The sequence below is a fragment of the Panthera uncia genome (assembly GCF_023721935.1).
Source record: "Panthera uncia isolate 11264 chromosome A1 unlocalized genomic scaffold, Puncia_PCG_1.0 HiC_scaffold_17, whole genome shotgun sequence".
Taxonomy (NCBI): domain Eukaryota; kingdom Metazoa; phylum Chordata; class Mammalia; order Carnivora; family Felidae; genus Panthera; species Panthera uncia.
Genome location: NW_026057577.1, coordinates 120,317,640 through 120,332,681, shown reverse-complemented (window position 1 = coordinate 120,332,681; position 15,042 = coordinate 120,317,640). Strand labels below are relative to the sequence as shown.

The following is a 15,042-nucleotide window of genomic DNA, read 5'->3' as shown; positions in this document are numbered from 1 at the left end:
GTAGTGACATTTTAGCAATATTTGTTCTTCCAATCCATGAGCATGGAATGTTTTTCCATTTCTTTATATCTTCTTCAATTTCCTTCATAAGTTTTCTATAGCTTTCAGCATACAGATATTTAAACAACTTTGGCTAAGTTTATTCCTATTTTATGGTTCTTGTGCAATTGTAAATGGGATCAATCAGAGAAGTTAGCTTTAGATGGAGGAGGGACACCTGTGGAAGAAAGGAAGAGGAGAAATGTAAATATGTTTGTCGATTTGTTAGCCAGAAATTTAGGAATCCTCTGTCTGGTAATGGGAATGTTTGTAAAGAAAGAGGTTAAGGTCATTTTCTGAAAGTGAGGAAAGTGGTTCTAAGATTGGGGGATTGAGGTAGGGGTTGAACTTTTGAAATAGGTACTGTAGAAAATGGGAAAGAAAGAGAACGGACTAAAGAAATATAGGGCTGCTGGACTGCATTGAGGGTTCCCCTGAGATCAGAAATCATGAATGGACTTAACGGTGGTACCCATCTATAGCTGTGTGATTTTTCTATTGTAGTGCTAAGTAGCTTGGCTGTGAGCATTGAACCAGGTTGGAATTCTGCCTGGCAAGCATGATGGCAGGGTCTATCTAGGCGAGGATGTTTAGTTCATTGATGAGAAACTGTTGAAGTCATGAACCATGAAGGCTATCCGAAAAAGAAAGAAGTGAAAAAAAGGAAGGTGCTGACAGGGAGAGAGAAAGGAAACTAAGTTGAAGAACTTGCCTCTACGAAGTTGAATAACTGCTCTGGTGATGATAGTATGAGAGTCAAAAGAGTAATAGGTGGCAGACTGTAGGATGTTTGAGTTTGTGATTTTAGAGGAAGGATCAGTCTGAGAGAATTCAGGATTCAAAGTTAGATGGGAAAGAGAGTATCAATTCAGGGTCATTTAAGAAAATCACATTAGCCTGAAAAAGATGACTCGGCAGCCATATGTAGAGCAGACGAGAGTGAGGAGGTGCTGAACTAAATCATCTAAGAGGCTTATTTGCATGAATCGAGTATTTGAATTGTAGATCTGAAGATGAGGGAAAATAGGTTTTCTCTCTTTCTTTTTTTTTTTTACATCAAAAGGAAGATAGATAACTTCTTTTTCTTAAGAGAGAGAGAAAAAAATTAAATTGTGTGCCTATCTAAAACCTAATAGGACCAAAACAGTATCTAGTGGCTGCAGAAATCTCTAATAGCATTCTTATTAACGTCTTCTTTGTAGTCAATAATAAGACATATATTCTCCATCTCAGCTTTGAGCTAAACTTATGCATTTGACTTTGAAATAGATCCATTTCATAATTTAATGAAAATAATGCCCTAATAAAAGATATGAATAAATCTATCTTTTCGTATCTTGTGGTGTGTTCTTAACATTCATGCATAATTTTGAACATGGGCAATGATAAAAGTAATATAATATTTTCTGGCATTTTCCTGATGAATTTCTTTCCAGTCTTTTTTTTTTTTTTTTTTTTTGACTGGGGAATATACTTGCATTGATGTAATTAACAGGATTATCACATTTATAACAGTTTCTCATTTAACATGAGTATTTCTCTTCATAGGCATCATTGAAAATGACTGCATAATAGTCTGTCATTTTCTTTCCTTTTAGGTTTGTGTTTAAAGTATATCATACCCATCATTTTAATTTTCCCTGTGCTTTTTTATACTTCGATCTCAAACACAGATGTGTATGGATATATGCTAACAACACAAATGCTCGCGGAGACACAGTTACTCATTTGACTATTTTATATGGAGCAGACACGGTGAGAGGGAGTCCTTGTGCGTGTCTTGTTTTATTCTCGTGGTGATTGGCATTTGTTAGCAAATTAATTCCCCATGACTTTTAAAATTTTCGAGATTTTTGTGTCAAGATTCAGATTTATCTCCTTTCTTGAAAACAGATCGCCTGTCAGTGCTAGCACCTGTAGTTACACACGGTAACTGTATGATGGGTTCCTGCATTGGTACCCCTTTTCCACAGTGCGTGTGTTCACTTCATCACCCTGCCTTCCCCTGGATGCCTCCAACATTTATATTACTTGCCAGCCCCCTGTAGGCATTTTATTTTGACACTTGATCTAGGATAAAGCAAGGGATAAATAAATGATTATCTTCTTCATCAGTGCTGGAGCTGTCATGACTCTGTTAGCCACATGTGACTATCCTGTTGCCTGCTTCAAAATTCTTGTGGGATGGCCTTTTCTTCTACTATCTATCACAGAAAAAAAAAAAATCCAGTTTCAGCATTAATTAGAAAGTTATAGCTACTACTGGATCACATAGAACATTCCCAAAGTCCAAAAGATCTACATGCTTCAGATCACCGATTTGCATTTCTGTTCCCTTTTATTAGATGAAAAATCAAGAGCCAAGTGCTTTTCAGTTCTCTGTTAGTATGGTTTTGTTAATTTTCTGACTTCTGGCCTAGATGTTGACATTAAACAAAATTGGAGATGTTTGTACACAAATGTATTCTGTGAATCACTTGGGATTACCATTACTGAGACCATGTCTCCTGCTTAACAAAGAATAATTATAGAATGGACTCTATTCCTTATATTTATATGGGCCTGGTCACAATGAGAGCCACAGTTGTTTTGTGTCAATGAAGAGCTTTCTTTTTTTGGAGAGGATTGTGTAAAAAAAGTATTCACGTTAAAGGATCCATGGCAAAAGATTTTGGGTTATACCCAAGGCCTTGATTTAGTCACAACAAAACTTTTCATTTTCTTTATAGGTGAAGATAAATAATGATTTTAATTATGAATTTTACAACAGTAGCTGGTCTTATGTAAAACATACTTCAGCAGAATATACATCATCTAGTAAGAAACGCTCCTTTTTTAGATCTTCAGCATCTTCTTCGTATAGTCATATTTCACATAGCAATGAAATCCAAAAGCAAAAGGTTAGTATGAAACATGAGTTAACTTTTCCATATTTTACTGCTTAAGTATTTCTAACATTAACAAAAGTGTATTTATCAAAAGGATCAGCTTTCATTTTTAATTTTTTTTTTCAACGTTTTTTATTTATTTTTGGGACAGAGAGGGACAGAGAGAGACAGAGCATGAACGGGGGAGGGGCAGAGAGAGAGGGAGACACAGAATCGGAAACAGGCTCCAGGCTCCGCGCCATCAGCCCAGAGCCTGACGCGGGGCTTGAACTCACGGACCGCAAGATGGTGACCTGGCTGAAGTCGGACGCTTAACCGACTGCGCCACCCAGGCGCCCCTCAGCTTTCATTTTTAAATTAGGGTAGTAGTGTCTCTTCTTCAAAGAGACAATGTAATATATTTCCTTAATAGGTAACATTGTATCTTGTCAATTCTCTTGGATAATATATCTATTAATACTTTGTCTTCTTTCTTTTCTTTCTTTCTTTCTTTCTTTCCCCTTTCTTTCTTTTCTTTCTTTCTTTCTTTCTTTCTTTCTTTCTTTCTTTCTTTCTTTCGTCTATGACTAACCTGGGGCTGAAACTCACGACCTCAAGGTTAAGAGTTTCATGCTCCACTGACTGAGCCAGACAGGCACCCCTATACTTTGTTTTTCTTATTAAAGTATTTTTACTTATTTGAAAATCTTAAAAAGCATTACTTTCAAATCTACTAGTGAAAATTTTCTTAAATTTCTAATTTATGATTGCTATACATGATTATATGTGTTATAGAATTGAAAAAATCCTGTTAATATATGCTTTCTAAACAGTAATGCTAGAATGTTTCTGAGAAGGTGCATAAAACTAAAAGATTTTAAAACACTTTGTTACTTTTGAGATACCACATTAAAAAAATGTTATTTATTTATTTATTTATTTTGAGAGAGAGAGAGAGAGAGAGAGAGAGAATGCATGTGAGGGCACGGGGGTAAGAGGAGGGGCAGAGAGAGAGAATTCCAAGCAGGCTAAGTGCTGTCAGCACAAAACTGGATGTGGGGCTTGATCTCTCAAACTGTGAGATCATGACCTGAGCTGAAATCATGAGTTGGACGCTTAAGTGACTGGGCCACCTAGGTGCCCTGAGATACCAAAATTTTTATCTGAGGAAGTTAAAAAACTTATTTTTAGATAGTTTGTTGTCTTAAGATACTAAAATTTTTATCTTGGGCAATCTGAACAGTTGAGATGACTATGGGAATAAGAATTGTATAAACATTTATTGTATTTATATTATTGTTCACAGAAATTAGGATTTGATATAAGGTAGATCTGTCTTGGACATCATTAAAAGATGCTCAGGAAGTGTTTCAAAGACCTCATATCCACTACGGGGTATTTACCCAAAGAATACAAACACTAATTCGAAAAGATAGATGCACACCTATGTTTATTGCAACATTATTTACAATAGCCAAATTATGGAAGCAACCCAAGTGTCCACTGATAGATGAATGGGTAAAGAAGGTATATTATATATATACAATGGAATATTACTCAGGCATAAGGAAGAATGAAATCTTGCCATTTGCAACAACATGGATGGATCAAGAGAGTATAATGTTTAGTGAAATAAGTCATTCAGAGAAAGACAAATACCATATTATTTTACTCACATGTGGAATTTAAGAAAACAAACAACAGGGGCGCCTGGGTGGCTCGGTCGGTTAAGCGTCCGACTTTGGCTCAGGTCATGATCTCATGGTCCGTGAGTTCGAGCCCCACGTCAGGCTCTGTGCTGACTGCTCAGAGCCTGGAGCCTGTTTCAGATTCTGTGTATCCCTCTCTCTCTGCCCCTCCCCTGTTCATGCTCTGTCTCTCTCTGTCTCAAAAATAAATAAACGTTTAAATAAATTAAAAAAAAAAAAAGAAAACAAACAACAACGAAAAGAGACAAACAAAAAAACCAGACTCTTAACTGTAGAGAACAAACTGATGGTTATCAGAGGGGAGGCAGGTGGGGGGGGATGGGTAAAACAGGTGATGGGGATTAAGGTGTGCACTTGTGATGAGCACCAGGTGGCATATGGAATTGTTGAATCACTATATTGTACACCTGCAACTAATATAACATGGTATGTAAATTACACTAAAATTAAAAAAAAAAAGCCTCATTATAAAGTGAGGAACCATAGTATGAGATATAAATTATATGTTCAACTTACCTATAAGTCATTGTCAATGTATACTCCTTAGGGACACATTATTTTATATACCTATTTGTGAGCTTGTTTAGTAGGGAATGAAGATGATGCTTTTTTTCTAGTTGAGATTTTAAAGGCCGTATATGTAAGAAATTACATATCACTCAGATATTCCTATTTGGCATTCCAAAAACTCTTTAGATTGCTTCAGGTGAGTGAGCCCAGAAAAGACCTCATCATGCATCAAAAATAAAAATTCATATAGTTTGGGTCGGAGGTGGCAGTTGATGGAGACATTGAACAGGAAAGTAATTTCACTGACTTTTTATCTTCAAACTAAAACTCCTTTTATTCTTCCTTCTTCCCATAGAGTCATCAATTGTTGGTTGTCCAGAACACTGTGGAAGTGGCTCAGTTTATCAATAACAATCCAGAATTTTTACAACTTGCTGAGCCCTTCTGGAAGGAACTCTCCTACCTTCCCTCTCTGTATGACTACGGTGCCTACCGAAGATTAATCGACCAGTATGGGACACATTATCTGCAGTCTGGGTCCTTAGGAGGAGAGTACAAAATTCTATTTTATGTGGACCCAGAAAAAATCAAAGAAAGCGGTAGAGTATTAAAAAAATTTATTAACTACAAGCATTGCAGGAATTTTAATGGGGGAAATAACATGTAGTTAGCTTAAACTTTTAGAGATTTAAAGTATGACAAATAGAGATTAAATGGCAAAGGAATCCAAAGTGGTGTGAATCCATTATAATCTACTCAAACTCTTCAAACTGCCTACTCTTTTGGCTAGTACCCTGAAATGTGAGATAACCATCATCATTACTGGCTGTCTCCAGGAGGTATTGATTGGATTTTTAGAATACTTTTTAATGTTTTCCATTTCTCAGCTTAAGTAATATTCTTTGAGGAAAAGCTAATAAGGTATTATATTTCAGAAATCAAAATGTTTTAAAGAAGTATTTTATTTACCTCTGTTCGTTGCCACTCACATTCCTTTAAAAAAAACCTGCTCTGGATATCACAAGTTTGCTTACTACCTAATTCTTATAATAATGTCTTGAATTTATTGGATGCCTTTCTTACAAGAGGCAAGTTACATGTTAGCAATGATCCTCACTGCTACCCAGAGAGATGGCCACTATAATTCCTGTCCCACAGACTGAGACATGGAGAGTCAGTGTTAGATAAGACTCACCCAAGGGCATATGGGTTGTAAGGAGGTCTAACTTGCTCCCAAGTCAGCTGAACTTTTTCCTTATGCTATGTTGTTGCTAGAATGGCCTGATTTTTGTTAGAATCAGTGCACACCACGGAGTTCATGATTTTTTGGACCCCATAGTAAGAGGACAGTCCTCACCATGTGTCCCAATGTGGGAGGGTAGAGGGTGGTGTCTTAGTGTCCATTCCTTCTCTCCAAAGACCTTTTGACTGGTTTACTAATATTCCAAGTCAAACCTACTTCTTCCCAACTTTGTCCTTCAGCTGATGTCCACACTTCCTTCTCCATTCCAAATCACCTCTTCGGGGTCTTTCTCTTCAGTCAAGGCTCCCTTACAACCTTGGAGGAGAATAACACTTACTACATGAGATTCAGAGGAAATCTTGTAACCTTCCCTTGTGGGTGAATTACAATATTTTTCTATGTTTCCATTGGCTTTTTTTTCCCCCAATGGGCTTAGTTTTTTTGTTACCAGTTAAGATTTAACTAGAATTTGAACTTTTCTAACTTCCCTGGTTGGAAATGATGTATAAGCACAAGTTTTTTTTGTAGCAATGACAGGGACAATATTTCTTTGGAAAATTAATCCAGCAAGTGGCTTGATCTAAACTTAGTTTCACTGCCTCCCAACCATTTATTCCTTAGCACTTAAAGAAATGGGGGAGAATTTTATTAAAGCTTTCCAATTTGGTCAAAACATATTTTTTAAGTAAAAATTTTACTCTTGAGAAGTTTCTGTCCTTCCTAAAAATTCTAACTGAAATGTAATCAAAACTCCTGAGATGTAATAGATCCCCCCCATTATTCCTTAAGAAATATTGAGATTATTACAATACAGTTAGCAAAATTATATAAGAAAAATATATTTCCACACTTATTATTTTCTATCCTTCTTTAAAAAATGCATTGGCAAAACTCCATTTGATAATGAGTAGAAATTGTTACATTCTGAGGTTATGAGTTACGGGAAGGAATTGTTAGAAACTAGAGATAGTAAACATATTAAAATCAAGAGATTGAGGCAGTAGACCTGAGGTTTTAGGAATTAATTGCTATAGAATCAGAACCCAGCTTTTGGGGTTTCCAGTAGGTGGACTGGGACCATCACATGCCTACTTTTATCTGTTTGCTTCATACTTGAGAAGCTGACTGTATGTGGGTCAAAGATATCACTGTTCCGGGTGTTCCTTCCACTGTTTCATGTAGAAATCACCCCAGTCTCCTCTCTCTGATCCAAGAAAATAGAAGCCAAAATTTGCTGAATCATTTGAAAGTAAGTTTCAGACACACGATGCTTCATTCCTAAGTGTATGCATGTATGTGTTATTTTGTTTAATAACAAAAAAGATATTCCTTTTTCTGACCCTTGATCCTCCTACAGCACTTGAAAATGTCCCTATCATATCACTCTTGATTAGATGGCCACAATAGTAGAGTATCCCTATCCTCCCACCTGGCTGCATCTCAAAAGACGTGTTTAACAAATGCAGAAATAAAACCTTTAAAACTTTTCCCTCAGGTCTTAGTTCAACAGATATAAAGACATGTACTTCATCAAGTTTCAAATTTTTGTATTCGTCGTCAAAGGGCAAATGCAAGGAGCTGGAAGATGCCTTAAAATCAGATTCAGGTAAATAAGAAGGGGGCAATTTGCATTACAAGCTTAATCTCCATCCCTCTCTCTTGTGGTTAATTCTTGGCCTCAAGGTCCTTTGAAATTTTAGCAGGTGTTCTATCTTGTGTTTTTAAAAATGTATTTGGTTATTTTTGCCTCTGCTCTCTCTTTCGTATGTCATGACAGTGAGACACTGCCATGGAAAGTTCACTGGGTATCTCCTGGGCACTGTAGATGTGTCCTCAGCATATACTACCTTTTCCACCTGCAGTGACAGTTGGCAATCCAGCCTAGAAAAAGGACACCAACAGGAGAGATTTAGTTCCACTCTGACATGGATGCTCAGATGCTGCTGCTGGTGGTGGTGGTGGTCGTGGTGATGGCAGAGGGAGTGGGGAAGGTGGTGTGCTATTCTTTGAGTGCTTGGAAAGGAACTGGAAAAAAAAAACTGATTTAGATTGTGTCTAGATGCCCTGTTAAGGAATTTGGATTTCATTCTGGTAACAAGGGGGTACCCTTAAAGGATTTAGTACAGGAAGTGATTAAATGAAAGGTTACAAAGATAAAGTTGTAGAGAAAGAAGAGGGACTGAGAAGGGATAATCTGACAGGATAAGAATCAGTGAAGAGGTGCCTGGCTGCCTCAGTTTGGTAGAGCATGCAACTCTTGATCTCAGGGTCATGAGTTTGGGAAAAAAGCCTACTGAAAAAAAAAAAAAAAAAAGAAGAAGAAGAACCAGAAAAGATCAGTAACATTAAAAATAAAGGAGAAAGAGAAGTCAATAAAGAGAAATTCTAGACAGAAGCTAAGTAAGAGAAGGGCTGGAGACTGTTCATTGAATTTGGTGATTACAACTTAACTTGCCTTACAGTGAACTTCTTAGTGTGGTAGCAATGGACTGAGCAGGTACTAGAGCTTAAATTCTCGGTGACAGCATAAATTGGGGCAAAGGTGAAGACTGACCCAGATGCCAGAGTTCTTACTGAGGAAGTGGGGATTCTTGGGATATTGGCAGATAACTGTAGGAAGGAGGAAGACAGAGGAATGAAACCAGGTGTATTTACTCATTCACCTCCTTCATTCATCAACTGTTTATGGAGCCTGTGGTACATGCAAGGATTTGTTCTAGGCACTGGGGTACAAGCAGTGACATGCCGGAGAAAATGCCTGTCTTCGTGGAGTTGGCATGACAGAGGAGGAGGACATGTTTTTTTGTTTTGTTTTGTTTTTTTTAAATTTTTTTTAAGTTTATTTATTTGAGAGAGAGAGAGGGGGATAGAGAGAGAGAATATTCATGAGCAGAGGAAGGGCAGAGAGAGAGGGAGACAGAAAGAATCCCAATCCAACGCTGATGTGGGGCTCGAAATCACAAACTGTTAGGTCATGGCCTGAGCCGAAATCAAGAGTCGGACACCCAACCGACTGAGCCACCCATGTGCCCCAGGAGGACATGCTTTTGAAAGAGATGGAAATATGGTGATCTGGAAATAGAGATGAGTGGGAGCTTTGGGAAGATAGAGACATCAGTTATCAGCTGGGCTGGCTACTGGAAGCTGCTCACTGATTTTATTTGATGTTGTGTTTAACGCACACATAGCACACATAGTTAGGTATTATTCATATTCTCATTATACAGACAGGGACTCCAAGTGACAGAAAGATTGCCCACGATCACGTTTGGTAAGCATCAGACATGAGATTCAAAGGCATGATGTGTGGCTTCACAGTCTGGGCTCCTGATTGTCGCACCACGCTGCTTGTCTAGGGGAAGAGGGCCAGAGGGAGCAGAGAGCTCCCTGAAGTATGGAGAGAGAGGCTACAGGCTTAAAAATAAAATTAAAACGGATTTCTCAGAATCTGTAATTCATAAACAGGTGTGCCAGGGCAGGCGGTGATTTCTCCAAGTTTACTATGCGCGGGGATTACCCGGGAAGTTGTTAAGATGCTGGTTCCAAGGCTCTCCTCCCAGCTGTTCTCTTAGCGGGTGTTGAAGCTCAGAAATGTGTAGTCACTCCAGATGATTCGGCTCCAGGTAGCGGAGGGACTGAACTTAGTTGTGATAAGCTGCCTTAAAAGGGTGACTGTGCATATCAAAACCGGAGCTAACAATGACAATGAGGATGCACTCCAGCAATTTGTCAAAAACACCGGGCTTTAATAATTTCTTTTTTTTAAAGTTTCTTTTTTTTAAAGTTCATTTATTTATTTTGAGAGAGAAACAGAGAGAGCAGGGGAGGGGCAGAGAAAGAGGGAAAGAGAGAGAATCCCAAGCAGGCTCTGTGCTGTCAGCACAGAGCCTGTCTCGGGGCTCCAGCTCACAAACTGTGAGATCATGACCTGAGCCAGTCAGATGCTTAACAGACTGAGGCACCCAGGCACCCTAGGCTTTAATAATTTCTGATAAATGCAGTTTTTGAATTTGCAAAATTTTACGAAATTGCAAAATTTCATTAAAAGAAATGAACTAAAGATCACCCCAAATCTGGTTTGCAAGTTAGGAATTTCCAGTCATGACCAGCATAAAAATCAATTACAAATGGAGACAAAAATATTTCTGAAATTATAAGGCACTTAAATGCAGAAAAGAATTTAATTGGTATTTACTGTTTAGAACACTTTTCATGTGTTAATGTATGCCTGTTAATTAATAGCTTTTTTTGCTTAATTAATATTCCAGATGCAATGAACTCCCCCCATTTATTTTTATTTTTATTAAAAAATTTTTTTTTAAATGTTTATTTTATTTTTGAGAGAGACAGACAGACAGACAAAGAGTGTGAGCGGGGTAGGGTCAGAGAGGGAGACACAGAATCCAAAGCAATCTCCAGGCTCTGAGCTGTCAGCACAGAGCCCTATGTGGGGCTTGAAATCACAAACTGCGAGATCATGACCAGAGCCAAAGTTGGACGCTTAACCGACTGAGCCACCCAGGCGCCCCTAGCTGAACCATTTAGAAACACATTCCATGATGCTTCATCCCAAAATATATATTTATTTCCTAAGAAATAAGATAGTCTCCTGTATAACATAATGTTCTTATTATACTAAGAACATTAAGAATATGAACAATAATTCCCTAATATCATCTATTGTCAGGTAATGATTGTGTTTTTCTTTTCTTTTTCCTTTTAATAGATATTTTTGAGAGTCGTTTCAGATTTACAGCACAATCGAGCAAAAAGTACGGAGAGTTTCCATATACCCCTGTCAGAAACTAAGGCCTCCCCACTCTCAGCATCCTCCACCACGGGGGTGCATTTGTTCTAAGTGATGAATCTACGTTGACATATCATCATTGCCCAAAGTGCATAGTTTATGTTAGGGTTCCTTCTTGGTGTTGTACATTCTATGGGCTTGGACAAATGTATAATGCCATGTGTCTACCATGATAGTGTGATGTAGAGCAATTTCACTGTTCTAACAATCCTCCGTGCTCCAACTATTTACTCCTCCCACCCACCACTGCTGGCAATCACTGATGTTCTCATTGTGTCCATAGTTTGTCCTTTACCAGAATGGGATGGGTTGTGTTTTAGTACTTGAGAGACGTTTCACTTTTTTATTCTTCTCTTTGTTTCCTTTGTGCATCCTGACCTATTTCATTTGATTTCTCCTCGTATAGGAACTCAAAGCAATGTTCTGCGAGGGAACCCATTTGTCAGGGGGGGCAGTTCGGGCTTCGTGTCTGGCCTCAGTTTCCTGGAGCTGGACAATCCTGCTGGAAACAAAGAGCGATATGCTTCGTGGGCAGAATCTGTGACTGGTCTTCCCCAAGTCATAAAACAAAAGGTACGTCCTGCTCTGTTGAAAGCACACAAAGCAGACATGTTTATTCGCATTGGGAAAATGAGATTAAATCAAGGTGGTTAAACAGAGACAGCTGTAATTAGCATTTTTGTATCCCAATCATGTTTTGTATAGCAAAATGAGTGCATACATAATAATAAGAAACAGAAGATTCATTATCTTGCATGTCCATATTTCAATTGTAAAGGTTAAATGTCTTATAAATCCCAAGAGAAATTAGTAACAAAATTTGCATTTTAAGCTTTTGACCTAAATTTGATTATGTTTTCCTTGGTCTCTAATTCAGAGGAATTATAGATTCTTGCAAGAGGAAGGCATTTAGGCTTGTCTACTGTCTCATCAGATCACCTTTGTTCCTCTGGCCATGGCATGTAGGCTCTTGGAGACATGTAAATTAAAATAGAACAAATCTGACTGGCAAAATTTTAGGATGTTTTATTGATACAGTCAGTTCTGTCATAATGCTACGTATGTGTTCCTAAAATCAGACAGCTAGACAGAATTGCACAATGAAGACCCCCTGGCTTATGGGGAAAATGGATTAAGGACACAATACTCAAAAACTTGATCTATGACACTCATTAAAAAAAAATAGGCATCAGTAAAAACAATAGTATAGCTTTGTATGTGTTAAATTGTTAAGAAACGCATATATATTAATGTAGCACAATTCTTAGAAAAAGACTTGAAGCTTGCTGGGTGCTGGGTGGGTTAGAGCCTTTGAATTATTGGGAAGTGGTAGGAGGAGAGCTGCCAGAGGACAGACGGTTCCTGCATCAGATGTGGATGGGTGTTGGGGCGCCTGGGTGGTGCAGTCGGTTAAGCGTCCGACTTCAGCCAGGTCACGATCTCGCGGTCTGTGAGTTCGAGCCCCGCGTCGGGCTCTGGGCTGATGGCTCGGAGCCTGGAGCCTGTTTCCGATTCTGTGTCTCCCTCTCTCTCTGCCCCTCCCCCGTTCATGCTCTGTCTCTCTCTGTCCCAAAAATAAATAAAAAACGTTGAAAAAAAAATTTTAGATGTGGATGGGTGTAGTATATTACACAGGCGGTGAACTGCATGGATGCTTGAAGTGTGTGTTTGTGTGTGTGTGTGTTTTGTGTATTCCTATGTTGGTTCAGTTGTGTCCACTTTTCTGGGTTCACCTGGGTTTTCTTACGGATGAAATTGTATGAAATTTGTGATATGCTCATGGTGTTCCCTAACACATCCATCCCAGTGGAACAAATTTACCCTTTCAAAACAAGTGCTATGGCAGAACTGATTCTATGTTCTATTCTCTGTCATGGGAGTCAAGAAATGTCTCAGGTGAAACTTGACTTGGACACATTTTATAATCCGCCCCCCCCCCCCAAATTACAAAAGCTTCTTAAGCACCCTCCCAACACCATATCCACCCATTTGCCTCGAAGTAAGGGTAAAAGGAAGAAGCCAGTTTTCCTGGAAGGTCTTATAACGTGCCACCATCGATATTCACAATGACCTATTTTCAGTGCCAGTGCCCTGTTACAAATCTTAAAAAATTCTAAGTTGTTGATTAGGGAGGATCAGACATTCCTTCTCATTCGCAACTCTGCATTTCTCCACATAGGACTGTCACTATCATAGCTGTGCTAACTTATTATAGGTATACGTCCACGCAATGCCATCCAGTCAGTTCTTTTATAATGCAGCGTGAGAGAGTTTGGGCAGAGACGGAGGGAGATGTGGCTGGGTCTGTAAGTTATCCTCCTACTCCAGTGGTATGCTGTAGCAAGCTCAAGATGGACCCTCATAACAGCCAAAGGTGCCTATCTCTTCCCGACTCCATGGTCACTGGCATCCCAGTGGCAACCTGAAATCGGCCATGGGAAGAGTAGTTATACTGCAGAAATTGGCAAATGCTACAAATCAGAGCATTTTTGTTCTTAGGAGAGCAGATTGTTAAAGCTTAGCCAGCACATCTAGGGGCTCCAAGCTGCTTTTTATCAGACATATTCAACACAGAGAAGTAATGTCTGTCTATTTTAAATTTTGTCAGGAAGAAAGAGTCATGGTCTCTGCTAAGAGACATGTTAAGTCTCTTAGAGCTGGGTATTTAATCTTAAATTTAATTGCACTTGCTTCTTCACTGTAATTTAAGTGCATTTCCTTTTCTTCTGCCCTCTGCAAGGGTAGAAATGTACTTCCTTCAAAATAATCTTTCAATAACTAGAAAATGAATGTCCTGTTGGTTTTGAAAAGTTTTATGCAAGATACAAAAAATATTCCTTCCCTGTTCACTCCTATTTTTCCCTTTGTCTTGCAAAGAAAGTGAATTGCTTTCTTTTTATTTGAACAAGAAATAATTGGAATTAGGATGAGAGTGGCTTTTGATTTTTATTTTAATGGAGATTCAGCCTAAATGCCAGGAGAAAAATATTCTTGCCTAAAACCCCGATTTACTGACCATGATGTCTTTATCTGTATAGCTGACCCCTCTGTATGAGCTGGTAAAGGAAGTACCCTGTGCCTCTGTGAAGAGACTATACCTGAAGCGGGCTCTTGAGGAATATCTGGATGAATATGACCCCTGCCATTGTCAACCTTGTCAAAATGGCGGCATTGCCACCGTCGAGGGGACCCAGTGTCAGTGCCATTGCAAACCATACACGTTTGGTGTGGCTTGTGAGCAAGGAGTCCTCGTGGGAAATGAAGCAGGTCAGTGTGCTGAGTTTTTGCTAGTTATGCTGGACACTGTGAAAAAGGAATCACTCTTTCCCGCTGATCCCTGAGATCATGCTTCTTTGTGTATTAATTTAGTGTCTCCCTTCCTATTGCACTTCTGGGTTCTAGCAAGGGGGTTAAGGCCCTCTGCTGTCTCTGTTTTCCTGTCTTAACGAATAGACCCACCATGCCCTCCATTCCCTGTTCTCCATTAGAATAGATTAATGCCTAAAACACGTCTCTCTTTTATGCTATAGTCAGCTCATTGAGGTTTTGTCCTAACAGGTCTGTGCAGCTAGTGTGCACATGGCTTAACCTTTCCAATCGCAAGCTCTTTGAAATATCTCTATTTCTATTTTGTATTATGTTTTATCAATCAATTACTCACAAATACTTTCTGAACATCTGCTGAATGTGCTCAACTGAATGCTTGGTGCTTTAAAGGCACGTCAGTTCACACAGAACTGTGTGAAGTTTGACTTTATGAGTAGACAAAGTGTGGGACAGTTTTGTATTTATTTATATGCCTCTCTCCTCTAGAAAACTCATTTCTTAAGGTCAGGGCTGTGATTCCTTTTTTTTATTCCCAGAGCC

The 15,042-nt window shown here is 38.7% G+C and overlaps 1 protein-coding gene across 3 annotated transcripts in view; it reads left to right on the top strand.

Annotated features, from left to right (window-relative positions):
• Positions 1–15,042, top strand: part of C7 (complement C7) — a 56,131-nt gene that overhangs the window by 20,587 nt on the left and 20,502 nt on the right. For 2 of the 3 annotated variants that reach the window (XM_049648720.1, XM_049648719.1), the window contains 5 exons: positions 2,769–2,939; positions 5,481–5,724; positions 7,864–7,974; positions 11,582–11,748; positions 14,214–14,442. In XM_049648720.1, the coding sequence (XP_049504677.1) occupies positions 2,769–2,939; positions 5,481–5,724; positions 7,864–7,974; positions 11,582–11,748; positions 14,214–14,442 (922 nt within the window). The remainder of the gene's footprint in view (positions 1–2,768; positions 2,940–5,480; positions 5,725–7,863; positions 7,975–11,581; positions 11,749–14,213; positions 14,443–15,042) is intronic. The other variant, XM_049648721.1, reaches the window with a different exon arrangement.